The sequence below is a fragment of the Mytilus edulis genome, chromosome 12, assembly GCF_963676685.1.
Source record: "Mytilus edulis chromosome 12, xbMytEdul2.2, whole genome shotgun sequence".
Lineage (NCBI taxonomy): Eukaryota > Metazoa > Mollusca > Bivalvia > Mytilida > Mytilidae > Mytilus > Mytilus edulis.
In genome coordinates, this window is record NC_092355.1 from 15,644,918 (window position 1) to 15,660,444 (window position 15,527).

General features: G+C 31.9%; 2 protein-coding genes across 2 annotated transcripts; both read right to left on the reverse strand.

Moving 5' to 3' along the window:
- Positions 1 to 3,732: 3,732 nt before the first annotated feature.
- Positions 3,733 to 7,950, reverse strand: LOC139499222 (uncharacterized). The gene is made up of 5 exons (XM_071287899.1): positions 7,846 to 7,950; positions 7,082 to 7,189; positions 5,364 to 5,441; positions 4,423 to 4,495; positions 3,733 to 3,964 (listed from the first exon to the last, which is right to left on the reverse strand). The coding sequence occupies exons 1-5, from the start codon at positions 7,889 to 7,891 to the stop codon at positions 3,865 to 3,867; spliced, it is 405 nt and encodes a 134-aa protein (XP_071144000.1). The 5' UTR covers positions 7,892 to 7,950; the 3' UTR covers positions 3,733 to 3,864.
- An 821-nt stretch (positions 7,951 to 8,771) lies between these two features.
- LOC139497448 (uncharacterized) lies at positions 8,772 to 10,955 on the reverse strand. Its single transcript, XM_071285672.1, has 4 exons — positions 10,854 to 10,955; positions 10,327 to 10,473; positions 9,622 to 9,801; positions 8,772 to 8,893 (listed from the first exon to the last, which is right to left on the reverse strand). The coding sequence occupies exons 1-4, from the start codon at positions 10,894 to 10,896 to the stop codon at positions 8,772 to 8,774; spliced, it is 492 nt and encodes a 163-aa protein (XP_071141773.1). The 5' UTR covers positions 10,897 to 10,955.
- Positions 10,956 to 15,527: the final 4,572 nt, after the last annotated feature.

Sequence of the window (15,527 nt, forward strand, 5' to 3'; positions counted from 1 at the left end):
AATATCCAGAGTTGTGAGTATCTCAATTCCAGAGATACAATATTATACCATGTTTAACACCATATTATTGACACCAGAATTATAGTACAAATGTTTGATCTCAGTACCAGATATCGAAACTATAGAACTAATGATGATTATTGTGATTAATTTACCATGTCGACAGAGCCAGCAACCACACAAAGAAGATCCGGTTTTATTTTTTTAGTAGGTTGATAAGTAGGTATTTATTAGGTAGGTGTTCTATTATTTTTAAGTTCGAGGACGAACTCTTATCCTGGGTTGGGGGTAGTGTTACGGTTTAGGGTATAAGCTGTAGGTTTGTACATACGACTCTATCGGGCTACTCAGTAAACACTCATTTCTATTTTTGCGTTCGTCGTTTATTGTTAGCCAACGCGTATACAAAGACATTTGATGAACATTGTGTATACTTATATATTGTTATTGTATGTAAATATTGTTAGTAAGGTATTTGGGAAAAATAGTATAGAGTTCGTCTTCATTGTTTGACCATGGGGGGTTCCCTGACTGAACGACTGTTCCCACCTTCTGTTTACCCTTATTTCACACGTTCCTGCTTTATTACCTTGTTATTTTATTAGCGTAAGGCATGAATATTGTAACCGGGGCCCATACATGCTAAGAGTAAGCTTAGATAAGTCCCGTTTGTCCATTTCCCGACTCGACAGAATGTCAACATTCCGATCGCCGCCATTTGCATCACTATGTTTATTGACGTCAGTGACCTAATGACCTGAGATCAGCATCCAATCAGCATAACGTTATTTGCCCACCATCTCCATAGGGGCACGAGAAGTTGGTGGGACAGAGATATAAAAGCAAGTGCACAACAGTCTTCAGCTAGACTGCGGCCCGCTACCAGGGCAGTCACTCCTGATACCAAGGAAACTTACCAAAGGCAAGCAAACCAAAAGTGCCGCAGTCGATGCAATACATGTACCTTTGCATCCCCGTTGGATAAATGGACCAAACCATAATTGACCTAGATGTTTTACTACGTTTACGACGATGTTGACAAACGATTAACGTACCGAAAAGGGGGGTCTCTGTATATTTTATCAAGTGTTCTGTTGGGTTTTCATGTAATTTATACTTGGAATAGTATTGAATGTTTTGTATATAATAAATTGTGAAGCTTTATTAATCTTGTTAACTGTTGTACATGTAGTTAGTAAGTCAATGTAAATGAGTTTCTGTGCTACCATATTTAGACCAATGCCTTAACTGTTTTGCCTGCTACGCTACCATAGTCTTGACCATTTTACCAGCTACGCTACCAGTATAACTTAGTTTGTAACTCGACACCAGAGTTGACAGATCTATACTAGAATTTACCAAGAATATAGTAACCAGTGTGTTAACCTCATAATAATACCTTTTACTTTTGGGACACCCCCGTCCCGTAACAATATCATATGTAAAGGTTTAAGATGAACACGGATGCGGCCATTTTCATTTTTGTCAAAAAACATCTGAAAAGTGGCATTTTTTAATAGATTTTCATATATAAGCTTGAATTGGAGCGTTTTTAATGACTACATCGGTTAAAAAAATTCACATTAACTAATTAAATCAACTGAAATAGACACTTTAAAGTTGAAAAAAGTGTCCAAAATCTTTCGTTAGATGAACCTGAAATTTAAGACCAAAATCGTCCCTTACCGGACATACTCCTTTATTTCGAATCCAGATTGACATATGTTTCGAAGACGTGAAATAAATAGCCAATACTATATACGTCTGAGAAGAGTTCATTCCTGTTAGAATGAAAGTAAGAAGATATCAAAGGTACGAAAAGAAATCTAAGAATTAGAAATACATAAATAACAAAGAGAAGGCAAATTCATTAAACGTCACAACTAGGCTTGAAATAAGTAATAGAAATCCCATTCTCAAATATCCAAATACATTCATATATATAGCATGATATTTGTCTATTTTGATTACAACATGTATATGGATACATATATCAGCCAAAGTTATTTGTTTATTCCATCCACATTTGCAATTTCATGTTATAACCAGTTTTTTAGAATGTATTTGTAACACTCATAAACGTGTCCATCCCCTCAAAATCAGGACGCTAAACATATAAAAGAGGGACGAAAGATACCAAAGGGACAGTCAAACTCATAAATCTAAAACAAACTGACAACGCCATGGCTAAAAATGAAAAAGACAAACAGAAAAACAATAGTACACATGACACAACATAGAAAACTAAAGAATAAACAACACGAACCCCACCAAAAACCAGGGGTGATCTCAGGTGCTCCGGAAGGGTAAGCAGATCCTGCTCCACATGTGGCACCCGTCGAGTTGCTTATGTGATTACAAATGCGGTAAATAGTCTAATTCGGTCACATTCATGAAAGGGAAGGGGATTGTAGTTACGACGTAAGGAACATATCCGATATCATTTGTGAAACGGTTATTCCATAACGGTCAACCAACTCGTGATGGCGTCCGTAAAATTTACGAAGGGATGATTTCAACTTCACCATTTGGAACTCTTGATTTAATAGCTTCCTTGTGAGCAGTAACCCTCTATCAAGAAAATCATGATAGGAAATGCAAGCACGGGAATATCGTATCAATTGGGAGATATATACCCCGTATGCAGGTGCTGCTGGAATGTTGCTACTTAGAAATGGAAAGTTCACAATTAGAAAGCTAAAATCATCTCTTTTGTCGTAAAGTTTTGTTTTCAACCGACCCTCATTGTCAATTTCTAGATGTAAGTCAAGATATGAAGCCGACTTAACTGTATCTGTAGTATCCTTTATCTCCAATTCGATGGGATAGATGCGTTCCACATAGTCACCAAATTTTGAATTGTTTAGTGAAAGAACGTCATCTCTATAGCGGAAAGTAGAGTTTAAGGATATTGCTAACTTCTTATCTTTCTTCCTAAGAAGTTCCTGCATGAAGTCAGCCTCATAATAATAAAGAAACAAGTCGGCAAGTAGAGGGGCACAGTTTGTTCCCATTTGGGATGCCGACAGTCTGTTGAAAAACCCGTCCTCCGAACGTTACAAATATGTTGTCAATCAAGAAATCAAGCATCTTGATAACATCGGTTTCAGAGAATATTTTGTTTGAATCAGAATGATTCTTTACAAAGTATGATTTATCCCTCCCTTAGACAAGATACTTGTATCTACGTTGGCCATTCTTTTTTATGAAGCAAAGTAATACCAACTCTTTCAATTTGTCTTTTAGTTTGGAATATGGAATACTTGTGTACAGAGTAGAAAAGTCAAATGTTTTTATATAATTGTTTATTAAAACCCAATTCTGTCTGTTTCTTTTTTTTCAAACATTTATAAATTATGAGGCTGGTATTAGGAATGCTTATGATACTCTCAAAGTTATGTTCTATGCTCTTCAGTTAAATACAACCAACCAACGTTAATTACGTCGCTGAGGACATATAAGCTTTTGAAGTGTTCAGTCGTTGTAATGTTTTAAAATTGACAAGTTTTGGGAGACAACTATTGTTTGAAACGTTTGGGTATGTGAAATTAGACACCTGTGGCTTATTTGAAATTCTGAGGACACGTTTGTGCATACCGGATACGTGTGGGGGAATAGGCACGTTTGTGAATTTAGCATATTTTAAAATTGGCGTTTTTTTTAGTTATTGAAGATAATAACCAGGGACCAATGAAACGCAAAAATAAAAGTTCGTAAATTGGTTTAGCACAATAAATCAATAAACACAGGAGAAGAATTGCTTTTTACAAAAATCATTAAAAATAAACGTATGTAACAATAGTCACTTATATTAAACACAGTGGTTTTTTTTTCAGTTTGTAAATCTGATGTTTAAAGTTTAAATTAATCAATAACTGTAAAGTATATATCGTTGTTACAGGTATTCCTGTTTTCCATCTTTAAATCAGCGTATTGGGATGTGTCCTTGAAAAGTTCAGTTCTCCTACAAAAAAAAGATTATCATGCTATGATCATAGCTGTTTTTAAAGATTAAATTAAAACAATGTACATGGAAACATTGTACGTAATTTCCACAGCGTGAGTAATGTGAAATAAAGTTAATCAGGTGTCCACGTAAATGAATCAATTGACAGAAAAATCTATATCTTGACCAATAGGACTCTTTCCAAAACAAAGCAAAATGTCACTTGACAACATATCTCGCAAACTGTGAATCAGTTTATTATCAAAATCTCTTTTTACTTTCTATATATTCTATATACATACATTCCCCATTTCCTTTCTCAATTTTACTTTATATGAAAAAGATATATTATACATTGATCAAAGCCTCGTGTAGTTCTGTCTACAACCCTAGTTTATATGTAATCGGATACATGTAGGAACAGTTTTAAAATTGTTAATACATTGAAAGGTATGTGTTGGTGAAAATGTTCTTACTTGAGTTTTCGAACGAGTAGTATGATGCCAAAACATAACAAATTTAAACCAACACTTCCTCCTATGACAGCTCCTGAAAGACAATGTCATATTATAAATACAAGACAAACAGTTTCCTCCTGATTGTACCAAACAGTAGTGATGTGTTAACTTATATCCTACGTAATTTCCGAGTGTTTATATCAATGTTTGATACTTTATTTAATACTAATGACTGTTATTGTGATTAATTAAGAATTATATGAGGTATATAAAAAGGTACTCTGTGTATTTTGACTTTGTTGGCTTACTGTTAACATGAATTTGATGATAATTCCGCTAGAATAGGTTGATCAAATTTAATTGTACAATATTTATATTATCATTTTAAGTTTTAAACAGTTTAACCGTCAAAATGAGGTTTAAACCGTCTTTGAAGTATGTTCTTCTGTAAGTGGCATTTCACAAACAATATATTAGATTTAATGTCATCATATGAACTGCATGACATCATATACCTATGCAAAAGAAGACCGCGAATTGACAAATAGTTTCCATTATCAAGCTTCAACTCTTCTTTAAAGATTTTTTTTTAATTTTTTTTTTTCTAATTAAGTAAATCCGCCATCTTTAATCAAACACTGCAGACAATGGTGGATGTTCGGAGAGATATTTTAATTTTAATTTGAATTTGAAAATATATGTTAACTCGAATGTATTGTAGGTTCTCGTCTGACAGCATGTTGCAATTGAATTTGAAAATAAATTATGCAAAGACAAGAGACGCAAAAAAATCTTTCAAGTATATTCACTATTTGATTTATGTGAGAAAGGAGAAAATATTCACAAATATTACAGATATTAAGTGAGAATATAGTTTCTTTAATATCAATTTAATTGCAGGAGGTATACATTAGTATCTTTGTTTGTGGCTCAGAATAGATAGACAGATGAATCGTTACCAATAAGACTGGTTACTGTAAATCCTTGATGACACTCATTTGTTACTTTTTTAAATTGAGTTACTCCAGACGTTATACCTACAAAATATATAAGATAAATGTTCATACTTAAAGGGGTACTAGCTGTCAAATTCATGTTGACCGATTTGACTCAAATTCTCATATTTTATTTATAACAATGTAAAACATTTTTCCAAACTATCAAAAGTATGAAATAAGCAATTTACAAAACATGGTCTCAATAAGATGAAGCTTCCTTTTGTGTGAATTTTAGCCAAGACGCCATCTTATTAACTATGAGTTGGCATTATATGACCATATTAGCGATGTCAACATAAACATAAATATAAATAGATTAAGTAACTAAGTTTATACCTTTATAAGAATGATTTTTTATGGATCAAATTGGTGAATCAAATTATTTACCTTAGTTTCACTTTCAATGTTGACATTCTTTTCCTTTAAATAACCATACACGGAAAATGCATACGTTATTCTATCTCTTTGTACGGAGTTAAATTTGAGTCCACATGAATACGGATTTAATGAGGTCGAATTATACACTTGCAAGTTATCAATGTTAATTAGCTTAATTTGATAAAATTGAACCATTTTTTCTGCTAAGAGCGAATTACTATTTCACTATTTCAATATCATTAATGATTGAACAAAAAAAATCATACTTTAGATTTCTTATATATCTCGTAGCTAGTGCCCCTTTAATACTTTTACATGCTAGAAATAAACCATTGGGTATTCGCTATTGCAGTTACCAAAATGAAACATATCGAATCCATCTCTCAAATTTCAATCATGACTAATGTGTATTTATTTGTATATCGAATGTGAAGTGCAAAATATTTATGAAAATCATAAATTCGCAAGTCACATCTACACTAACAGAAAATACATGCAAGACGCAAATTAAGTCACTCGCTTACAAATGAAAAGAAGTTCACGTGTACGACAATGAAAAGAATGTATATCAATACACGCAGTCATGAAAACATTTTTGTTAAACAGTTCGATAATCTATACGAACATTAAATGTTTGTCAATATATAAATGTCACAGAGTCAATTTACACTGAAAATGTAACATTATTATAAACATTTATTTCGAATGGTAACTTGGAGTTTCTTTGGAATTTGTGAATTTGAAACATATGAATGAATGAATGAATGAATGAATGAATGAATGAATGAATGAAAATGAATGAAAATAAATAAATGAATGAATGAATGAATGAATGCGTCAATTATACAATTATAGTAATGTTGTCTACACAACATATATTATAGTATTAATATACAAGCTGTACTATCCTGATGAATTGCTAAGGTGACAAAAAAGTTGAAAATGTGATTTAAACATAAAAATAAGGTAGATTCTCATTTCAACATGGTTTATTTTTCATTTTATAGTTATCATTAAAGATTAGTCTCCTTGTTTGTTTGGCAATCTTTAGCTTATATACAAAAGTATACTTACTCAGTTGTAAATATATAAAAATGCACGATATATTTTGTCATTTTTGTATCTTTTCCATTGCACAAAACACTTGCATGACCGTTTTAAAAAAATTCAAAAAATCTGCATCACTTACATATTCAGTAATACTAGTTAAAACATCAAAATAGATAGTTCTTATGCAACAAAATCAAGGTCTTGAACTTATATAAGAATATGTATGAAATATCTATAAGTAACTGACATACCATTTATTAGCGTTGTCTCAGTATTTTCCTGATTTTCAATTATCTGCTTTGGTGTCATTCCTGAGGACGACATCGTTGTGTAGAGTACGTGGGCTGTATTTGCACTTTCTATTAGAAATTCATATATCATGTTTTTCATATATTATATACTTAATCAATATCGATAGATATGACTTAAATTATAAGCCTGGTCACAAATGTTTCCGAAACGTTTGTCTTATTCACTGTGATAGTACCTAAACGTTATTGGTGTTTTTTTTGTTGTTGTTAATTTGTTCTCCTACTGAACACGCATGACATTTTTTAATTTGAACGTTGAGCAACACACAATCAATCATCAATAAGTTCTGTCGGTTTTTTGTTCGGACACTTTGTTGTCTGTTTATTTGTTATTGTTAATATGATTGCCTCCTAATCTAGTTTTTTGACATGTTCGTACTTTCCCAGATCAAATAACAGACAAGTTGTCAGTTGTAAATATGTACACGTTACTTTGTGTAGGCATCTATACACATGTATACGGATTTAAATTTATAGGAAGAATCACCTTGTTCTTAGCCAAAAAAATATACAGATGAAAGTATTTGTTTGCAATTTCCTACCAATAATGAATTATAATGATGTTTACGAAAAGATATGTTACTATCCGAACAGTGAAACGGTTTCGCTTTAACAAATGTATTTAGCGTTTAGATATACGTTTGCTTTCGCTTCTCTTAATTTTCAACTGAACATGTAACATATATTATTTATTTTTTACTTACGATCACTTCTACAAATAAACCATTGCAGCGTTTCGTTGCACGCCATTTCACTCTTTTTAAATATCTTGTTGCCATTTAAAGTATTAATAACACCTGCCGGACACATCAATGGTGTTGTGGTACAATCTTTTAAAGGAAAATTAGTTTATCAAAACATAAATAATCAATGGATATCATACACGGTGTTATAGTAATATCGCTTGCATTTCAGTTTATACATTGTTGTCAATGAAATGAAATTTTATGTAACCGTTATAAAAGTGAGAGGTTTTTCTAGCTATAGACCTAGGTTTACTCCACCATTATCTACATATGGAAAGACTCAGAGTAAAATGGGAATATAATAGAATAGTATGCTGGTACTTGCTACAACTATGTCATGAATTTCAAACGAATGACAAAACTGATTTTAAGGCCTTGTTTGAACTAGTTTAAAATGTTTCGACATTGCAGACATTTAAAATTGAATCTTGGTGTCAACTACGCCAATATCGCTTAAACATGTTGAAGTATAGTAAGGACCTTTCGAAGTAATTGGTGTAAACTCTTGTCCATAAACTATAGACTAGAACAAAAGATGTCTTTCTACAGAGATGCCATTGCTGAAAAAAATACCCTTTACTATACCCCGATTTAAGAAATAAAAGGACATGCTGAATTTATCTGAAAGACATATTAGGCAATTAATAAATGGATTAAGACTGGTTGTTTTGGTTGGTTTTAGTTGGATTGTCGTCTGGAATTTTCTCCGTTTGCTACTGTTCAAATTCCTAGGTATAGACTTAACTTTGGCTGGTGTGTTTATAAGTTTATAGTGAAAAATCGATACTGATATTTAATAAGATGTTAGTAATCCTAGTTCAGACATGTGTTATCTTGTTTCGTCTCCTTTGATGTGTAAAAACGGATGATTCAGTGATTTGTCACTATTCTACTGTTGATGTATTAATTAACTTCGTATTACAACATATTGAAACATTTATCAATAAAACCTGATATTTGTTTTTGTAGTTTAGTCGTAGTCTGATTGGCGTTCGTCGTACATTTCCTTTTTAAATAAAGTATAGTGCAAACATCTGTATCAAGCTGATGTTTAAAAATGAGCTTCAGCGCGTCTGGCGTAATTTAAAATTTAGTCCTGGTATCTATGATGAGTTTATTTACATCCACTAGGTCGATGCCACTGCTGGTGGAGATTTATTTCCCCGAGGGTATCACCAGCCCAGTAGTCATCACTTTTTGTGCTGACATGAATTATCATTGATAAGGTTTTATTGATAAATTAACTGTTTATAAAATTTTGAATTTTTGTAAAAAAAACTAAAGCTTTTCTACCTCAGACATAGATTACCTTAGCTGTATTTGGCATAACTTTTGGGAATTTTGGTCCTTAATGCTCTTCAACTTCGTACTTTATTTGGCATTTTTGACTTTTTTGGATTCGAGCGTCACTGATAAGTCTTGTGTAGACGAAACGCGCGTCTGGCGTAATTTAAAATTTAGTCCTGGTATCTATGTGTTTATTCATATCAAATCATGTATACATGTATATAGATATAGTAAGATGTGGTGTGAGTCCCAATGAAACAACTCTCCATCCAAATAACAATTTTAAAAAAAAGTAAACCATTATAGGTCAATGTATGGTCTTCAACACGGAGCCTTGGCTCACACCGAACAACAAGCTATCAAGGGCCCCAAAATTACTAGTGTAAAACCATTCAAACGGGAAAACCAACGGTCTAATCTATATAAAATATATATGTATAGACTTACTTGTTTTAAAACACTCTGTTATATGTTCTCTAATAACATTGGTCCATGCCGGAATTCCTGAAAATTTAGAATTTCCAGTTTGATGACAAAATGTCGAAGGTAACAACAGTTGTTGTTTTGATTCACAAAACATCGCTCCTTCATTTTGTGAAGCTCCCCAGTATGAGGAGGTTCTGTCTTCTGTAAATAATGAAACATTAATCAAATTACAGTGAAACAAAATAAATATACCTAGCTCATAAGTATATATAAGCAAGTTTTTAAATTAGCTTTGCACTAATTATAAAACCCTTATAATAAACTATTTTCATCACCTTCATTAAGCAGTGTTGTAATCGATTCAATACTAAACGTACTAATATGTAGGTAAAAAAGAAGTAATCGTTTCTTCGTCCCTTCTACTAGTTGAAATGCTAGACGTTTTACCGAACGCGTTTTTACTTGTGTTTTTAAATATTCCTCCAGTTATAAGTGCAAATATTTATATATGTTTTAATAAGGATAATGACAGTAATGATAGTTCCTGATATAAGAAAACAAAATTAGAACTATATAAAGCAACACGGTTGTTTTTACATTTTAATGAACTGGTTTTGTATATTTTAAATTTACTGTTCTTAATTTATTGATTTTTATGTCCATCTGAATTCATTCGTTTTGCTATCGGACGTATGTGAGGAATAAATAACTAGTACTTGTAATTACCACATCTAGCAACGGTTGTTAAATCCTTTGCATTACAATTTCGTGCTTCAAACATGTGTGACTGAGTACTACCTTTTGTACATCCTCCACAGCAGAATGTCATGCAGTTTCCAGGATCGTCTGAATTAAAAACTGTCCCAAGAAACTCTGTATTAAAAGCAATAATATATAATCGGGTCTTTATATCTAATACAATCAAGAACAAAACAAAACCACAACTGGCAGAAGAAAACACGTGGACATTCGCAAAGCGGGACGGAACCGTGTTCGTCTCCAGTTTAGCAAGCACTGAATGGCATGTGAATCAAGAACTATTCAAAATATAAATACAGGAGCATTATATGACGATACAGTGGTGTGCAGATTGAATATGTGTACACACACAGTAAAACAAAGACAAAATAACCAATGACAGAATGAACTGCGAATGTGTCTCTGGTTAAGTATTTTATGACGAACATTGTGTCAACAGTCTTCGTATTTATCTAAATTAATTTATCTATTAAGTAAAATAGATATTTACTAACCTTTGTATGCATAGTAGGAATTTGACTCTTCGCATACACTCATATTCTTGTGATAATCAATAAGTACTTCATCTGGGATGCAAATACATTCTCGAGATGAGGTCTTCTGATATGAAAAATATTCCCAAGACATAAAACATGAGACAGCGCAGAAAAGGACCCATATATAAGAAACTTAAGTAGATGCAATTTCGAGTGCATATACAATCGAAAGATTTAAAGCCAGTCAATAAGTATTTCTTAATTATTTTATAGCATATCCCCTTATCGAGTCAATGAATATTTATTCAAAATACAAATGGTTGGACCTACGACTGCATTTTCCATTGATGTGGTTCTGCGCACATGTGTCCAAAAAATACATTTGTGCATGGCTTTGTGTTGGGATAGAAGTAAATAGTGTGAGTGTTGTAAATCCTTCTACGGTACATATATAAAAAAAAATTAAGTTGAAATATTTGTTTTTGAGTCATTTTCAACAAAATTTCACTTTTCAACAATATATGTGTACTCTGTTTATTATAGTAATTTCATTTGCGACATCTGCATTTATTTCACCTACCTTGAATCCAAAATGTTTGACATGATGACACTTTTTCTGACATTCACCACGTGTGTTTATGGAATAGAATTCGGTGTTATTCAATACCGGAACTTTATAACAACCTTAAAGCATACTTTATTGAATCATTACCATGCAACAGACTAAATGGTTTAAACTCTTCATATCATACTGCAACGAATACAATTATGTTTTCATATGATAAGATCGGTGGTCTTTCCTTTCTGTCAAGTTTAATTTGTTTGGTGTTTTCCTCACTTTTTTTTTTATTAGTGTCCATTATTTTCTATTTTTTCTATTTTTTTCCATTATTTTGTATCTATTTCTTTATTATTTCTTTTCTATGTTTGTATCTTTATATATTATTGTCTTATATAGTTATTTTAGCACTAGCCAAACCTTAATATTGAATTCTATCAACAAAAATATCCTAAAATGACTATTCTCTGTATTTTTTCATTTTTTTTTTTTTTTTGTAGATTTGACAAATTATTTGTTGTGCTCCTCAGTTATATTAAAAAAAGTCAAATAACACTGATCTCCAAGAAACAGTACAGAAGATGACGTATCCTACCACATGTATGTCGGGTTTAAGCTTTTTTGGTAAATTTCCGATCTTCTTATCTTAGATCTTTTTTATGATGACATATCTGTCAACCCACCAATATATCTGGTGCACACTGTCATATACTAAAGGTTAACTTTTATAAAGTGTTTGCATTGGCTCTGTAACAGGCGCTCTATCACAGTTTTTAAAACATCCACATACTTATAATATTCGTACATATAATCAAGGAGATCAGCGCGTTTCATTTATATTGGATACATGTTTCCCATTTAAACACCCTACAGGGGAACAATACCTATTAATTCAATCCATGGTGTAAATATTGAAGATTTTCCAATCCAAAATTGTTGATTTTCTAATACATCGCTTCTTCTTAAAACTTCTTCCATTTTCTCCAAACCATTTATCCCGCAAGATGAAGATGCTTCATTCCAGGTAACTCCATATGGAGAATAGTTTAGTGTCTGCTCTCCTCCAACTAAAGATATATAGTCATAGGTTAAGGTTAAAAGTAAAAATTGAAAAAGCCGATAATTCACCATAGACCGAATGATGTTGATGTAAACTTATTAGTGGACAATTAACAAACACATAAATCAAGGTACTCAATTTACCAGTGTTTCACCGCCAGCCTATTTAAACATGGTCTTACAGTATAAATGTAATGGTTAAGATATAATCATAGTATGCTGCCATTTCTATTCATATTTTATTTCAAAATTCTATCTCAACGATTTCTTTTTTATGCATAAACGTGTTTTTTTCATGAACAGTATAAGCAGATTTTGGCAAATTTGAAGGACCCATAGCTAAAATAAAAAAGCATACAAAAAATCTATCGGAGAAATATATATGATCTACCTCAATAATCTTCCATAGAAATGAGGAAAGCAAATAAAAACTTTAAATATTCGATATATCACCAACAACAAAAAACAATAAATCTAAAATCATGGCAATGGCTCCTAATTCGTTTTAACAAACATTACTTTCCTTGTTTCACAGATAACAATATTGATTATTGTTTCTAACGTAATCATGAGCTATTAATATAATAATATAATGTAAGATTTGTGTTAATTTTGTAAATTTAGATGCAATACTTTTTCATAAACTGCAAAAGCCAGTGCAAATAAATTTACACTAAAAAATATCCGAACGCCTTTTTTCATTTGTTCAGAAATGCTAAATTCCAATCAAATGTATTACAATATGAATAGTGAAAGCTATATGACTGAAAGCACATAAAAAGAATATCTCATGTCTTCTTAGTACAAATATTCCCAATACAATCTGAACCATAGCTTTTACCTATTTTTCAATTTGGATACAGAGAAATTGAAACAAAATTCAATATGTTCTTGGTTAGAACGAACAGGATTCATGGTTATATCTCCGGACGGTTTTGTTGAAGTTCATGTTTGGTCTTCAATTTTGTGTTTTATAAATTGAAGGGTTTTTGGTATATTGTTTTTTAATTGACTGCCATGACATTGGCAGTTTGCTTCAAACTTTAGAGTATAAATATCCCTTTGGTATCTGTCGCCTATCTATTTAAGTGTCTAATTAAATTTAAAATTGGTATAAAAAGAGGGACGAAAGATACCAGAGAGACAGTCAAACTCATAAATCGATAATTAACTGACAACGCCATGGCTAAAAATGAAAAGACAAACAGACAAACAATATGAGTTTAGTATGACGTCCATTATCACTGTACTATTATGCATATTTTAGGGGCCAGCTGAAGGACACCTACGGGTGCGGGAATTCTCGCTACATTGAAGACCCATTGGTTGCCTTCGGCTGTTGTTTGCTCTATGGTCGGGTGGTTGTCGCTTTGACATATTCACCATTTCCTTTCTCAATTTTAAACAATAGTACACATGACATATAACGTGTCACGTTCGTTCATCAAATATATGAATCAGTAAATAAACCGTCATCATAGGTACCTGGATTGAAATTTTGTCAGTAGGATAGTCTTCAAAAGACTCATCAGTGACTCTCAAATATAAAATAAAATAAAAATTCAAATACAATACGAATTTAAAGAGATTGGGGATAATAAATCTCGATACCAAACATGAGAAAAATAGATGAAAACAATCGTAAATATAAGAATCACTGTATATGTCATTCCCCTATACATGCTATACTTTCAAACTCCATTCTGGACTCCCTATGAATATTTGTTTCTCTATTGTTTGTGCTATTTTCACATTTTCTGAACAGTGTGAGAAAAATATTTCTCAACACTAGTGAAATATCTGTTCTCAGCAAATGATAAGTCGAAATTAAATTATGACTTTTTATTTTTTTTAATTTCATCTTAATTTCTATGGTCACGTCATGTAAAAGAAACAACAATGTCTGATGATGTCACACATAACGAACAAAACTTTCTGCAAATGTCCGAAAAAGAACGATAAAAAACCTTAAAGAAACAGCTTCAACCACTATAACTCGTGAATTACGATAATTCACGCTCAAAAGTTAAATTTTATTTATTCAAAAAGCTATGGAGAATATTGTAACACACTTGTATTTATATGTATATATCGTGACTTATCATGATACCAAATGCATAGTTAACTGTAAAAATGCAAAGCACATTCCTATCAAAACAAAAATGTTTTATCATATAATGTTAATACTCACTTAGTGCAAAATGATTGACAATGAGAACTAGCCCAAAACTCTTCATTTTACAAAAAAAGATTCTTATCTGATTGAAGAAGTCTGTTTCCGGTCACTGACGACAAATTGATAGCAAACAAAAGACGTCTAACAAAAAAAAGGGAAATTAATTTCAAATTAAAAGAAAAACATAATAAAACACACGTCTTATCTCAACTAGGTTCATATAAGGACATAGTGCATTCTAAACAGATTTAATACACAAATAAACAGACAAACCGTTATGAGTACTACACTGTTGTCATAGATCACTCCGGTTTATTCCTGTTTTTAGATTAATCAATATTTATTCAGATAAATCATTACAATAAAATTACGCATGAAATATAAATCTTTCTCACATCTGCCTCTTAGTAAACAAAAAATGCACTTCAAAGCGTCAAAATTCGAGATATAAAGTCTAAAAATGAGGCGGAGGAAGCCATGTCTGTTGTTTCTTTAATTTCTAGTTCTGGGGGATATATTAATGGAACCCAATCACAAAAGTTCGGATTGTTTATGGAAAGAACATCATCAATTTATCTGAAAGTGAAATTAAATAATCTGTCTTCTTTGATCCTCTTGTTTTTGACAAATGTCTGAAGGAACTCCGATTCATATGAAAATAAGAAAAGGTCGGCAAGAGGAGGCGCACAGTTTGTTCCAATAGGAATGCCGACAATTTATTGGAAAAGTCTACCTCCAACCTCAAAAAATATGTTTTCGATAAGAGGCTCCAGCATACTGACCACTTGTAATTCTGTGTAACATGTTTTACCTTTTTGTTTGTCACTATTAACAAAATAAGCCTGATGAAATCCCAAAGTAATAGATTTATAGCGTATGCTACCATGTTTATGTTGAA